This window comes from Rattus norvegicus, chromosome 20, assembly GCF_036323735.1.
Source record: "Rattus norvegicus strain BN/NHsdMcwi chromosome 20, GRCr8, whole genome shotgun sequence".
Taxonomy (NCBI): domain Eukaryota; kingdom Metazoa; phylum Chordata; class Mammalia; order Rodentia; family Muridae; genus Rattus; species Rattus norvegicus.
In genome coordinates, this window is record NC_086038.1 from 6,942,804 (window position 1) to 6,957,518 (window position 14,715).

Sequence of the window (14,715 nt, forward strand, 5' to 3'; positions counted from 1 at the left end):
AGGACTGTGAACGAGTGAATGCCGCCACTCAGAATAAGGCTAAAGGATTGGATATTCAAGGTTACCCTCAGATATGATAGCTGCTTCTAAGCCAGTCTGTGCTGCTCCAGACCCGGTCTCAAGTAGATGTGACTACATTTGAGTGATTTACTGATCAACATCCTATATTGGTCTGGGAAGGGGACCCGGACCAGTTTCCTCTCGCCTTCATCAGACGAATAAATCAATACAGAGGCTAATTCGATCAAACTCCGTGAAGGTGACAAGCATCTTTATGGAGAGAGACCAGAGACCTGCCCATATTTAGGGTTAACTACTTAGAATGTGGTTCCAGGGGCTGGAGAGGTGGCTCAGTGGTTAGGAACACTGACTGCTCTCCCAGAGGTCCTGAGTTCAATTCCCAGCAACCACATGGTGGTTCACAACTATCTGTAATGGGATCTGATGCCCTCTTCTAGTGTGTCTGAAGACAGTGACAGTGTACTTATATATAATAAATAAATCTTTAGAATGTGGTTCCAGACAAAGGGAATCCTAGGGGCCAAGGGCGCTTACCGAATGCTGGCCTGGCCTTTCTCCACGTGGTCACACAATCTTCAGAGTAGATGTGTAATATCTTATCACAGTCGTACAAAGTACTTGGCTTCTGGACTCTGAGTTCCAAGCATTCCTTATTCTGATATGGCTATACAGCTCTGTAAGTTTAAAAAGTATACTTGGGGAAAGAAATATTTTGGGGTGAAATGAGGGTTGAACGATATTTTCTTACTAGAATATATATATATATATATATATATATATATATATATATATATATATATATATTCTTTTAAAAATTTACTTCCTGACTTTCTCCTGGGTCCTTATTCCTTAATCCAGGCATTCAGGGACTTAGGAACAGAATGAGGGAGAGAGGGGACAGACAGACAGACAGACAGACAGACAGACAGACAGACAGACAGAGAACCACTTGGGTCCTGGAGACGAGTGGGGTTCTCAGCCCCACCCCTGAGCTGGGTGTGCTTGGAAAAATCACTCTTGCTCTCAGAGTCTTAGTTCCTTTGTAAAGAAGGGTTTGTACCCGAGCTCCTGACACCTTTGGGGTGTCCAGTAATGAGTCTCCTGGGGTCTCGGCTTCTGTATCTATAAGGTAGCGACTGTCTCAGAGAGTTTTTTTTTTGGTTCTTTTTTTTCCGGAGCTGGGGACCGAACCCAGGGCCTTGCGCTTCCTAGGTAAGCGCTCTACCACTGAGCTAAATCCCCAGCCCTGTCTCAGAGAGTTTTACTGTGAGCTCCTGGAGGATGGGGCGGGGGAGGTGGTTGGCCACTACTCTTTGGCCACCAGCTGGGAAGCCCACAATCTTCCTGGGTGATGGTGTTTGTGAGGAACTGGAGGTTGGGAAGATCCTACAATTTGATACTTACATTTTTTTTTTTTTTGATACTTACATTTTGGAGGAGACTCCGTCCCCGTCCCGCCCCCGTCCCCCCCCTCCCCCCGGCCAGGCCACAACCTTCTGCATCTGGGTCACAGCTTAACTACACTCTCTGGTTCCTGTCCCCGCTGCAAGGGTAGCCTAGGTTCTGCCCAGGCTCCTTGTGATGCGCGGGCCTTCCGCCAGATGGCGCCAGCGCACACGCACGAGTCCTTCCCTCTTGCCCATCCCTCCCTCCAGGCTTCTTGGATTTTTCTACTGGCAGAAGATGTGATCAGTAGCTCCTGGGAAAACCCTGCTGGTACCCAGAGCCACACTATGGGTTCCCACCTGCCGCTAGGAAGCAGTCAGAATGCTCTCTGCTTGATTGAGGGGAGAGGGGGGAGGGACTCATCACACACAGAATAAAGCTGCCCTGGACCCCTCAATCTCATCGTCACCCCCTCTCTCCTCCCTCCCTTGCAAAAGCTCTCATCCACCCAGTTACTCCTGCAGTTGGAAGCCGCTAGCCCCGCCTGCCTCCCTGGTGTGGGAAGGGAGAGGCGGAGCTGAAGGATGCCAGTCTGCACCCAGCTGTGCCCAGCAAGCTTCGCCCTCACTCCTTCCGACTAGGTCCTCCCACACATGCACATTCTATCATCCCCGTCTTTCTGGAGAGGCCGGGACTGGGACTTGAGTAGAGTACTTACCTAGCGTGTGTGAAAACCCACGTTTAATTTCCAGTACTTGTAAACCTGGCAGGGTGGTGCGTGCGGTAATCCCAGCACTGGGGATGTGCGGGAGGGGGGGGTAGAATAGACGTTCAAGGTCATCCTTGGCTATATAGTAAATTTGAGGCTAACCTGGGCTACATGAAATCTTGTCTCAAAAAAAAAGTTTTCTGGAGCTCCTTTATGATCCCCCACCTTCGCCAAAAACACCCCACCCCCACCCCACAATCTGTTCTCTGTTCTTACGATCTTCTAGCCTTAGCCAAGTGCTGGGACAAGGCTGTGCTCATCAGATATATTTATGTAGATTTTGCACACACACCCATACTAGATTATGAGCATATCAAACCTGATGTGGTTTCTCCTAGATGCCGCGTACCTCGACTCTCCCAGCAAGAGAGTGATTTTTCCGAGGGTAGAAGTATACTGCCAGATAGAGGTCGCCCTTGGCCATGAGCCCCCACCTACGAGTCTGCAGAGCCTCCCAGCACAGAGAGACAGCCCTGAGGACTGCTCACAAACCCATGTACAGGGGGCTCTCAAAGAGGACAGAAAGGACAGCCATTCCCCAGCAACCCCATCAGCGCAGACATCTGAATCTGGGTGCAAGGGGTTTGAGGAGTCACCTGTGTCCCCAACGGTCTCTTCATCCAAGCAACCAGCTGTGTCACCGTTGGTCCAAGCCCAGCCGGGCGCAGTAGTGAGGCCCGCTGACCCCAGTGACAGTTGCCCAGTGAATGTTCAAACTCCAAACCTGGAGCAAGGAGTGAAGGATGACTGTCAGCCAGACTTGGCCACTGATGACCAAAGCACAAACAGCCTGCTCCCTGCATCACTCCCAGCTGCAGACTCACAGGAATCAAAGGCTGGATCCTCTGTGTCTGTTGCGTCACTCGAGTCTGCTGGACTGCTGCTCAAATCTTCCCAGGGAGCCACAGTAGCCGGGGCAACAGCTGGACTTCCGCCCCTAAGTCCTTCAACGCCACCCGCCCAGCCACCTGTGGAAGACCTAGGCCCAGAACAACCCTCAGGTAATGCCCTCCCTGCTCTGGTCCACAGGCAAGCTATCAACCATGTGGAGCTGAGAAACATCAATTCCAAGGGTGACATTGGCCATCTATTTTAGCAGCTTCCACAGGGGATACTGGCCCTTGCCTTGTGTCTTTGTCCCCATGTATCTTGAACCTCCTTCTGGCAACAAAAAACACCACGAAGAGGTTGGAGAGATGGGCTAAGGACAATTGCTGTTCTCTTAGAGGACCTGAGTTTAGTTCAGAGTGGCCAGGAGACTGGGTGGCTCAAAACCATGTCGGTCCCCTCTTCTGGGTCCTATGGGCACCTGCACACACACGTGCACACACCTGCCATCTACACAACTAGAAATAAAATAAATCTGGGGGGGGTTGTTTTTTTTTAAAGATTTATTTATTTATTATATATAAGTACATACTGTAGCTGTCTTCAGATACACCAGAAGAGGGCATCGGATCTCTTTACAGATGGTTGTGAGCCACCATGTGGTTGCTGGGAATTGAACTCAGAACCTCTGGAAGAGCAATCGGGTGCTCTTAACCGCTGAGCCATCTCTCCAGCCCATAAATCTGGGTTTTTAGGATTTATTTTTTTCCTTTTGGTTTTCCAAGACAGGGTTTCTCTGTGTAGCCTTGACTGTCCTGGAACCCACCTGGCTGGCCTCAAAATCCGAGATCCTCCTGTCTCTGCCTTCTGAGTGCTAGGATTAAAGTTGAGTGCCACTGCCACTCAGCTAAAAAAAAAAAAATCTCAAAAATAAAATGAATTTAATATTGATATTAAATGCTTATAATAAAGCCATTTATATTTAGAACTCATACAGTTCATACAAATGTTTAACCAATAAAGATAAAGTCATGAGGACAGAGTTTTATCCCCAGTACTCACATAAAGGCTGGGTACAGCATCCTGTGTCTGTAATTCTGGCGCCGAGGGCGTGAAGACAGGCAGATCCCTGCAGCTCCGATGGCTGATGAGCCTAGCGGGATCAGTGAAAAATTAAAGTATATATAATTAAATGTGTAATTCCAGCACTCGTAAGGCAGAGGCAGGCAGATCTCTTTAGTTTGAGGCCAGCCTGGTCTATATCGCAAGTTACAGGACAATCATGGCACACAGAGAAACCCTGTCTTGAAAAAAAGCAAAAACCAATCAATCGAGGACGACACCCAGTGTCCATCTCTGACACCATTTGAACACTCACTCCAAACACACACACAGTGGTCCTAATAATAATCTTCATTCCAAGATGAAGGTTTACTTGTGCTGGTGGCTGTTCAGGCCCCGCCCTTTGACGTCACCTTGGGGGCGGGGAAGAGCGGGGTCTGCCCACCTCCCTCTGCTGCAGCCGTAGGTCTCCACCGGATCCACTGATGTGGTTGATAATTTGGCTCGTAAATATGAGAAGGAGAGCATTCTTGGCCGATTTGATTGCTTACTTGTTTGTTTGCTTATTATTTTAAAATAACCTTATTAATCCTTTGAAATATTCATACCTGCCTACATCCGTATGTGTGTTTTTGAATTTTGATTTGTTGGGTACGGTGGGATGCCTCGCACAGCACATGCGTGGAAGCCAGAGGACAACTAGCAGGAGTTGACTCTCTCCTCTTCTAACCACATGGGTCCTGCATAGTGTAGCTCTGGTTCTCAGGCTCCGAGGGAAGTGCTTTTATCCACTGAGCCACCATGACGACTCACTTTTGCTGTTGTTTTTAAGACATTTACAGAGACTAGAGACACAGCATTTAAAGAGCACTGGCTGCTCTCCCAGCATCCCCATGACCTCTTGCGTCTGAATTCACCATACACATTTGGGCAAAACACACATACACATAAGACTTTGAAAAATCGTAATGTTTAAAAATAAAACATTATGTTTCCTGAATGCCCTGGCCCCTGCCTTTAATCTTAGCACTTTCGAGGCTAAAGGAAGCAGACCTCTGAGTTCATGACCAGCCTAGTGTTTACAGGCTGGACCAGGATCCAGGGCAGCCAGGGCTACATAGAAAGATTTGGGGGGGGGGGAAGATTTTCTTTGATGAACATTCAGGGTTCGTGCGTGTTTCTGTGCCTCGCTCACACCCATACCTGGTACCAAAGAGGTCAGAAGAGGGCGCTGGAAACCCTGGAGCAGTTGTGAGCTTTGGGGAGTCAGAGGCAGGTGGATCTCTGAGTTTGAGGCCAGCCTGGACTACAGAGAGTTCCAGGATAGCCAAAGCTACACAGAGAAACCCTGGCTCAAAGAATTGGGAAAAAGAAAAAAGGAAAAATTTTTTAAAAAAATTAAAAAAAAAATTGTTTCCTTAATGGTAGCATTTCAGGCTGGAGAGATGGATAAGTGGTTAAGAACACCAACTGCTCTTCCAAAGGTCCTGAATTCAATTCCCAGCCACCACATGGTAGCTCACGACCATCTGTAATGGGGTCTGGTGTGTCTGAAGACAGCTACAGTGTTCTCATATAAAATCAATCAATCAATCAATCTTTAAACAGTAGCATATCGCTATTGGGTCCCTGGATAGTCTGGCTCTCGTTATGTAAACCAGACCAGCCTCAAACTCTGAAATCCCCTTGCCTCTGACTCCTGGAACTAAAGGAGTGCTGGACCACAGTATCTGCCATCCTTGTTGTTCTCAGACACACTCACCGTTGTTTGCAAAATGACCCAGTACCCAGTACCTGCCCTTATACCTCCCGTGTTTCTTCCAGCTACAGGGTCTCCCGCCTCATCACAGCTGACAGGCTCGGCAGCACCGGATACGGGGAAGGGAGCCCCCGACAAGCCTCTACTGGTGTAAGTTTCTCCTTCCTCAGGACTGATTCCTTTGCGGGGCGGGCTAAATGAAGTTTCTGCACTTTCGGCTGCCTGGGTATTACTTAGCTCTTCGAGTCTGTGGGGTTCACTCTTCCTGCCCTCTTCTCTATCTTGTAGTGAGGAGCTATGTGGAATATATCTGTTCATGAGATTACACCTTCCCTCTTCCCCATTCCAGAACACACGGGGTACACCCTGTTCCAGAACACACGGGGTACACCCTGTTCTAGAACAGTGGGAGCGTGTGCATTCCAGGTCCCGGGTCTTATTTTGGGTGAAGCCACCATTGGAACGGTGTAACAGGTGCACCATCCTAGCGTTAGGTAGCTCCTCGTGGTAGAAAAGGCCTCTCAAAGGTCTCCATTGGAGCTGGCGCAGTGGTGCGTGGCTTTAGCCCCAGCACTGTAACCTTGAAGTGAATGAAAAGGAGAGAGTAGGCTGAGCAGAGGCGAGCATGGTTCAATGCTCTCTGCTCCTGACTGTGAGAGTGACGAGATGGGGTGCTGCAAGGTCCTGCCGCCTTCACTTCGTGTCAGTGACGGATCATCGCCTGGATTTGTGAGCCAAATAAACCGTTTCTGCCTTAAGTGACTTTGTCAGGGCTTTTGACCACCACAACAGAAACCAAACCAAGAGAGCATGCCTACGGACTTCCGGATGGGGCCTGCAGATCTGTAGTTCTTAAAGATCCCTGGGAACTACATTTCCCAGGCCTCCCTTGCTGATTGGAAAACAGTTGGATTGGCCAGTGAAAGATCGGGGGCGGGGTCATTCCTCTCTCTCTCTCTCTCTCTCCCTCCCTCCCCCCCACCTCTCTCTCTCTCTCCTCTCTCCCTCTCTCTCCTCCCTCTCCCTCTCCCTCTCTCTCTCCTCCCTCTCCCTCCCCCTCCCCCTCTCCCTCTCTCTCTCTCTCTCTCACACACACACACACAAACACACACACACACACCCCACACACACACTTTCAACTCTGTCTTTTAGAAAAGCGGATTTGGGGGCTGGGGATTTAGCTCAGTGGTAAAGCGCTTACCTAGGAAGCACAAGGCCCTGGGTTCGGTCCCCAGCTCCGGAAAAAAAAAAGAAAAGCGGAGTTGAAACATTCTGTTCTTAATTTTATCGTTGAATGAACGATACAATTACAAAGCCCGGGCTGGCAATGAGTGGGCAACCTGCCTCTGCTTTCCGAGTCTTGAGATTATAGGTGTGTGCCACCATGTTCTTGGGCATTCTTCCATAGAACAGAAGTGTGTTAACTTCACAACAAGCTTACTAAGATGTTTCCCCCATTATGTAATTTTATCTCTACAGTTCTCCAACTCCAGAGGATCTGACACCCTCTTTTGGTCTCTGTGATTATGTCCTTACACGTAAACACACTTACGCATACCAGATAAATAGTTACCGGTAACCAGACGTGTTACTGGGGAACGTCAACCTTAGCCAGGGCCACTGGGTCTGCTGAGCTGAGGCAGGACTCTGACGGTATCAGACACTGTTCAGGCTCTCATACCAAGACATCTCCTGTGTCTCTTTGCCCAGGGCCAGTCCTGCTGCAGATTCAAACACAGCAAAAAAGATGTTCAGGAGGAAACAGAAGGCAAATGCCACCAGAGAGTGCTTCCAGAAAAACCCTCAGTCCAAGAAGCCAGCTAGCAAACTGCAGTAAGTGTGAGTCTCTGCTCTGCCAGGAGAGCTCGGCGCTTAGAACATCTAGGCTCTCCATTTTCTGACCTTCAAAAACGGGGTGACCCGGGGGCTGGGGATTTAGCTCAGTGGTAGAGCGCTTACCTAGGAAGCGCAAGGCCCTGGGTTCGGTCCCCAGCTCTGAAAAAAAGAACCAAAAAAAAAAAAAAAAAAACGGGGTGACCCGGTTCATAATCCTGGGAGGGTGCAGCCCTCCTGTGAAAGGGAAAGCCTTCGGAAAACAGCATGTGTCAGGTGCATGGGTCCTGGAGGTTTGCTAGCTACTTCTCAACTGTGTATTGTGTTGTTTTGATCAGAGTAGCCCTGGCTATCCCATAACTCACCATGTAGACCAGGCTAGCCTCAAACTCACTCACTGTGCAGCTAGAGCTAACCTTGTACTTTTGATCCCCTCCTGCTCCCGGCTCCCCAGTCCTGGGATTATAAATATGTGACATCACTCTTTGGCCAGCAAACCCCTTACCCGTACAAACAGGGAGTTGCTTTTGAGGATTCTTTAGTCCATTTGGCAGAAATTTCCCTAAACATTTTTGGCATTTATTTACTGACTGATTGTGTAATGTGCGTGAGTGTGTGCCGGAGAGGTCAAAGGACAGGTTTTTCTGGAGGCAGATTTCCTGACCTTCTGTCTCATGGGTCCCAGGAACTAACCTCAGACGGGCAGGGTTGGAGGCACGTGCCTCTACCCACTGAACATCCCTCTTGGGTTCCCAAACTTGTATTTTATTCAGCTGTCAATTAGTCTTCTTGGGGAGATGCTGGGACCCTGTTGCCTGCTCACAACTGCCTGTAGAGAGAGTCTCATGTAACAGAGGAGTCTAAGGATCTGTCTGTGTTTGAGGGTCAAGGGTCAAAGCTCCCTCTGTGATCCCTGTGTCCAAAGCAGCCATAATGTTACCCAAGAGCCAGTGAAGCCTGCCAATCCTTGGGTCCAGTTGGAAACCCCAGAATAAGGAACTGCAGCTACAAGGGAAGTAAATAAATACAACTTTAAAATTAAAACAAGACCCATCCATGAGGGGGTGCAAGTCTAATGCCAAGATTACTTCTACGGTGGGCTCTGCAGGATCTTGCAACTTTCCAGAGAGGGCAAGGGGCTACCCTGGGGTCACACAGCAGGTGAAAGTGAGGCTTGAGACTCTTCTTATTTCCCCTCATGAATGTGTCCTTGGCGTCTCAAATCCAGGTCTGCACCTTGTCCACTTGACTTTTCTGTACTTCCCGAGACAGTCTGGGTCACCTACAAACCTCATCCCAACCGGATTCAAGAATACAGCTACACTGAGGTATGGAACTCCTCTGGATGTCACCTAAGAGTGACCCTGCCTCTCCTGTCTCAGGGGGATGCAGCAACTCTGAGCATATAGCTTCCTTTCTGCCCTTCCTTCCCTTCCAAGGACAGCCTTGGTCAGCTCCAGCCCATTGCCTGGACAGCTGGGAGTGTGGTGGTGCACACCTTTAGTGCCAGCATTTGGGGAAGCAGAAGCAGGTGGATCGCTGGGAGTTCAAAGCTAGCCAACATAGCCAACATTATATTAGGAGTCCTTGTGTCAAAAACTCCAAAATGGGAACAGAGAAACACACACACACACACACACACACACCACACACACACACACACACACACACACACACATACACACACGGCAAGAGAGAGAGAGAAGCCAAAGCAAGAAAGCAAGCTAGACTGTTTGAGGAGGTGGTGGTGCACACCTTTAACTCCAGCACTCTAGAGGCAGAGCTCTGCAGGAGGATCTCTGTGAGTTCGAAGTCAGCCTGGTCTACATATCAAGTTCCAGGACAGCCAGGGCTACATAATAAGATCCTATCTTAAAACAAAACAAGGGGCTGGGGATTTAGCTCAGTGGTAGAGCGCTTGCCTAGCAAGCACAAGGCCCTGGGTTCGGTCCCCAGCTCCGAAAAAAAGAAAAAAGAAAAACAAAACAAAACAAAACAAAAGGAGAGCCAAACAGAAGTTACATTGATTTTGTTAAGACCAATGCTTCTCAATCCCTCTGGGATACCATAGCAGATATCTGGAGTATCAGATTGTTACATTACAATTCATAACAGAAGCAAAATTACAGTTACAAAGTAGCAACAAAAATAATTGTATGGTTGGGGGTCAGGCAACAGGAGGAACTACATTAAAGGGTCACAGCATTAGGAAGGTTGAGAAGCACAGGTTAAGATACCGACAGCTGGGGGTACACACCTTTACCCTACCTCTCAGGGACAGAAGCGGGCATATCTTTGAATTTAAGGCCAGACTGACCTACAGAATAAGTTCCAGGACGGCCCTGGCTACTTAGAGAAACCCTGCCTTAAAATAATCAAAACCAAGTCAAACCAAATAGCCCAAAACACACTGTACTGATAACTTCCAGATAGTACTCATAGTACTCATATGTCCATACCTGGCATAGAACAGTAACCACGCAACTGAACTGAGCAGTGGAGAGACCACACCACCCTTCTGGAAAAAACAAGAACCAACTAATCTTTTATAATATTTCAAACATTTAAAAAAAATCATGCCGGTTGTGGTGGTGCACGCCAGTAGGATTTGCTGAAGGAGGCAGAGGCAGGAGGATCACGAGTTTGAGGCCAGCCTGGGCTACACATTTTGGGGTTGGGGATTTAGCTCAGTGGTAAAGCACTTGCCTAGCAAGTGCAAGGCCCTGGCAAGGCCCTGGGTTCGGTCCCCAGCTCCGAAAAAAAGAAAAGAAAAGAAAGAAAAAAAAAGTCGGGGTGAACTAAGACAGGATGTCTTAGGGAAGGGTCACTCAAACTGACGACTCTTTGTCCTTTCCTAGGGCGTGAGTGGACAGAATTCCTAGGCTGGAGCAGGAGACCCCAGTGACATGAAGCCTGGGTCCAGCCTCCACCTGAGGTCTTTTGGGACCAGGGGAGCCCTCAGCTACCAAATGCTACAGAAAGTCTACTCCCCCAAGGTTGGGTTTCCTGGTCTGAAGAGTCTCCTGCTTCCAGTCTTGCTGCCCTTCCACCGTTCTGCTCTGGATGGACAGACAGACATCAACGCATACCACTCACCATCCTTCCAGGAGGAGGGACACAATTCTGCTTTTGTCCAATCTGGGGCAAGCATACATCCTGACTGTACTTCCTGCCTATGTTCCTCCCACCTACATGTGACCGGGCACATCCTGTACAGTTGGGGCAAGCAAGCTGTTTACAGAAGTGAAAACAGGTGGCTTGTTGTCTTACATGAAAGATATCCCCCAGCATTCCTGGAAGTTATCTGACCTTGGGCAAGTGGGGCTTACAGGTTAAAAACATCTTTGTTTTGTAGGTCTCTTAAGCACAGCAATTAAAACTTAAAACGTAACTTTAGCCCTTGCACTCTAAGTCCTCCAGCAGAATCGTTGCAGACCCCAGGAGAGCTCTGAAAGAAACAAAACGAAAAGGATGTGACTGCTCCTAGGTATGGTGGAGGAGAAGGTTTATTGCAGACCTATGGGAGAAAACAGCCAGAGGCATCTGGAAGAGTCCAGAGTGAACGTGATACTGAGGTGGGCCATGTGAGGAGAAAGAGAAAGGGGAGAACCAGGAGACCCAAATGTAAAAGGGTAAAATAAACACATAGCCAAAATGACTGGATTGTATATGAAAAGGCAGCTGGGGGCAGGGCAGCCCAGTGGCTATGCTAGAGAGTTCAGGGTAGAGTCCCTGGGACAATCCTATAATAGCAGCTAGGGACTGAGGGATGCTGAGAGAGCCTGGCAGGTCCATTTTGATATGTTAATAGGCATTTCTGCTGAGTCCAAAGGATGAAACCAGTCCAAGGGACCACAGGCTCAGCAGACGTGGGCACGAACAGACCAGATTCTAGGCAGGTTGCACACTTGTTCATACCTCATGCTTACCCTTCCGAGAGTCTGTCTCTGCAACCACGGACCTTGGAGGGTTCGTTCCGCCACAGTCTACTGTGAAGAAAGTGTACCCTGCAGAGTGCCACAAGCCAGAGTCACCCTGGCTAGGATTTGGACAATGGGTCTCTCTCTAAGGCTCAAAATTTCCAGCCTGCCCAGCAGAAGGCGTCCCCCACTGCTCCCCAGAAAGGAAACCAGCCCAGCCAGACCCAGCCTGCCCACGGGCCCTGCCAGTATTTGCTTAACTCAAATGCAAAACCTAGAGCCAAGGGTGAAGCTCAAATGTAAGCTGGACTTGGCCACTGGGGAATCTACAGAAATGTTAGCAGAGAAAGGGGGCCCTGTGCCAAGGAGGCCTTGGGGGAGGCTATACTCCCTACCCCACTCCCACCCCAAGTCATTTCAGGAAAGAGTGGGCTTTGAAAGATTAGCAAAGAATCAAAGATCCCAGAGAGGAAATGTGGTAGCTGGACTCTAAAGGATAAGAGTTCAAGGTCATCCTACATAGTAAGTTAGAGACTAGCTTAGGCTACATAAGACTGTCTCAAAAACGGGGCAGAGGGCGCTCCCCCCCCCACTGGAGAGATGCCCAGTGGTTAGAGCACTGACTGCTTGTCCAGAGGTCCTGAGTTCAATTCCCAGGAACCACATGGTGGCTCACAACCATCTGTAATGAGATCTGGTGCCCTCTTATGGCCTGTAGGCATATGTGCAGGCAGAACACTGTATACATAATAAATAAAGCTTAAAAAAAAAAGGGGGGGGGCTGGGGATTTAGCTCAGCGGTAGAGCGCTTACCTAGGAAGCACAAGGCCCTGGGTTCGGTCCCCAGCTCCGAAAAAAAGAACCAAAAAAAAAAAAAAAAAAAAAAAAAAAAAAAGACTGTCTCAGGGGCTGTCTTTAAATCCAAGATCTGCGGTTCTCACACAAACATGTGCAGGCCAATCACCAATACACATTAAAAAAAAAAAAAAAACCTCCCAGCCATCCACAAAATTAGATCAAATAACATGGTCGATCCAGTGGTGTAGACCAGTGAGGGCAGGACCTGGAGGATGGCATGTGGCAGCATGTCCCTGAGGCAGGACTTTCACCCAAGTATGAGGACCTTTGCCTTCAGGAGAGTCTCTCAACCCTGGCGTACCAATTCCCTGGCCCAGGGGTACGTGGTACCTGTTAAAATTGTCTTCCCTCAGAGTGCGTATGTCAAGCCTAGAAGCCTCCTGAGTGAAAAAACAAAAAACATGGCTGCTTCTAGGTATGGTGGGGGAGAGATGTATTTATTATAGAGGTGTGGGAGAGCCCAGAGCCTGTGCCACGTAGCAGGAGGGGGAGTGAAAGGGGGAGGGGAAAGGAGAGGGGGAGGAAGAGAAGGTAACCAAGTACCACAGCCAGGAGGCCAAAGGTACAAAATGGATGGGTGGCAAAATGTCTGCATTATATAGGTGAAGGGCAACCCAGTCCCTGGACTGGAGAGATCAGGGTAGAGGGCGGGGTCTGCCAGCCACACCCTGTAACAGGTAGGGACCGAGGGATGCTGGGAGAACCTGACCAGGTAGGTCCCTTTTGATCTTAACTAGGCACCTCAGCCATTTATGCCTGCTTCGACCCTGAACACCTCCAATGTCCAAGGAGCCAGAACCCCCTTATTGGTCCTCTAGGATTCTGTTAATTTCCCCGGTTTTGAGGTAACGCGGGTGTTTGTAGCAGTTCCAGGATTGGCAGATGAAGACCCAGGACACCTTGTGACTGAAGCATCAGGTGAACACGGAACAATTGCTCTCCTGGCAGCTGTTCCTAACATCACAGTCATTTACCTGAGGTTCTGATGTACTGGTGTCCTGTGACTTCGTCTGCTAACCGTTAACTTCTATTGGTCCCTTCAGTCTCTCCCTTTCTACTTGTTTGTCTTCAAACATGAGGCCTTGGTAGGCTGGTTTAGCCAGCCTGGAGCACACCCTGTAGACCAGGCTGGCATTGAACTCACAGAGATCCACCTGCCTCTGCCTCCCCAGAGCCAAAGGCCTGCACCGCCATACCCGGGGCTCTTCCTTTAACTGATTTCTGTTTGTGGACTGGGATGTCTTACATAGCCTGAGAAGGCTAGGCTGATTCCACAACAGACTTCAAATTGGCAGTTAAGGACACTAGGCCTAAAACTGGGTGAGTCGGGCTGGAGAGATGGCTCAGCGGTTAAGAGCACTGACTGCTCTTCCAGAGGTCATGAGTTCAATTCCCAGCAACCACATGGTGGCTCACAACCATCTGTAATGAGATCTGGTGCCCTCTTCTGGCCTGCAGTCACATATGCAGGCAGAATGCTGTACATAAATTAAATTAAAAAAAAACAAAAAAACAAAAAAACTGGATGAGTCGGGGCAAGTCAATTACTAATAGGAAAAACAAACAAACAAACAAACAAACAAACAAACAAAAAACCACCCAGGCTCCAACCTTCACGCCCAGGTAATGGAATATCCCAACCACCTGACCTGAGGTGAGGACAATATAGGTCAGCAGCAGTTTCCAGATTTCCTCAGCTACCTCCCCAGCAAGTTTCCAGCCCCCACACCTTGGTAATTGAATGTCCAACAGATTAACACAAAGGTCCCTAATTAACAGGAGTTCCCTAATGTGCTTTAAATCAGGCCTGCAATGTCTCTAGCTTGATAAGGGGAGACCCCAATATGCTGCACTTCTGCAGAATAAAACATTCTTTGCGTTTACATAGTATTTGAATCCGGGGTATCATTCTTCAGCAAATCATGGACCCTAATAGCCCAGGCTGTACTCATACTGGATACTGTTAGGTCCCAAAGAAACCCCGGGACAAATGGCTGACTGACGTGCCTATTTAACCGAGTCACCCTGGCTGGCATGCCCCGCTCCTTACCCTCAAATCTCTCCAACCCCAGAGCTTTACCCCCCCCCCCCCCTTGCCTGAGATTCTCCGATTCCCGTATAACCAGCCATTTTGGCTACGTGGCCTCTTGGTCTTTGGCTTCTCTTTCCATCCACCCCCTCCTTCCTCTCTTGATCCCCACCCCCATCTCGCTGCCTCATTCAGACGCTCAGCAGAGAATGGGCTCCTCCCTCCATCCGCATCTGGGCTAAGTGACACC

General features: G+C 49.0%; 1 protein-coding gene across 1 annotated transcript in view; it reads left to right on the top strand.

Annotated features, from left to right (window-relative positions):
- Positions 1-11,047, top strand: part of Pnpla1 (patatin-like phospholipase domain containing 1) — a 34,162-nt gene extending 23,115 nt beyond the window's left edge. The window contains exons 6-10 of the mRNA NM_001191841.2: positions 2,515-3,177; positions 5,891-5,975; positions 7,536-7,658; positions 8,887-8,986; positions 10,517-11,047. Coding sequence (NP_001178770.1) covers positions 2,515-3,177; positions 5,891-5,975; positions 7,536-7,658; positions 8,887-8,986; positions 10,517-10,540 — 995 coding nt within the window. The 3' untranslated portion in view covers positions 10,541-11,047. The remainder of the gene's footprint in view (positions 1-2,514; positions 3,178-5,890; positions 5,976-7,535; positions 7,659-8,886; positions 8,987-10,516) is intronic.
- Positions 11,048-14,715: the final 3,668 nt, after the last annotated feature.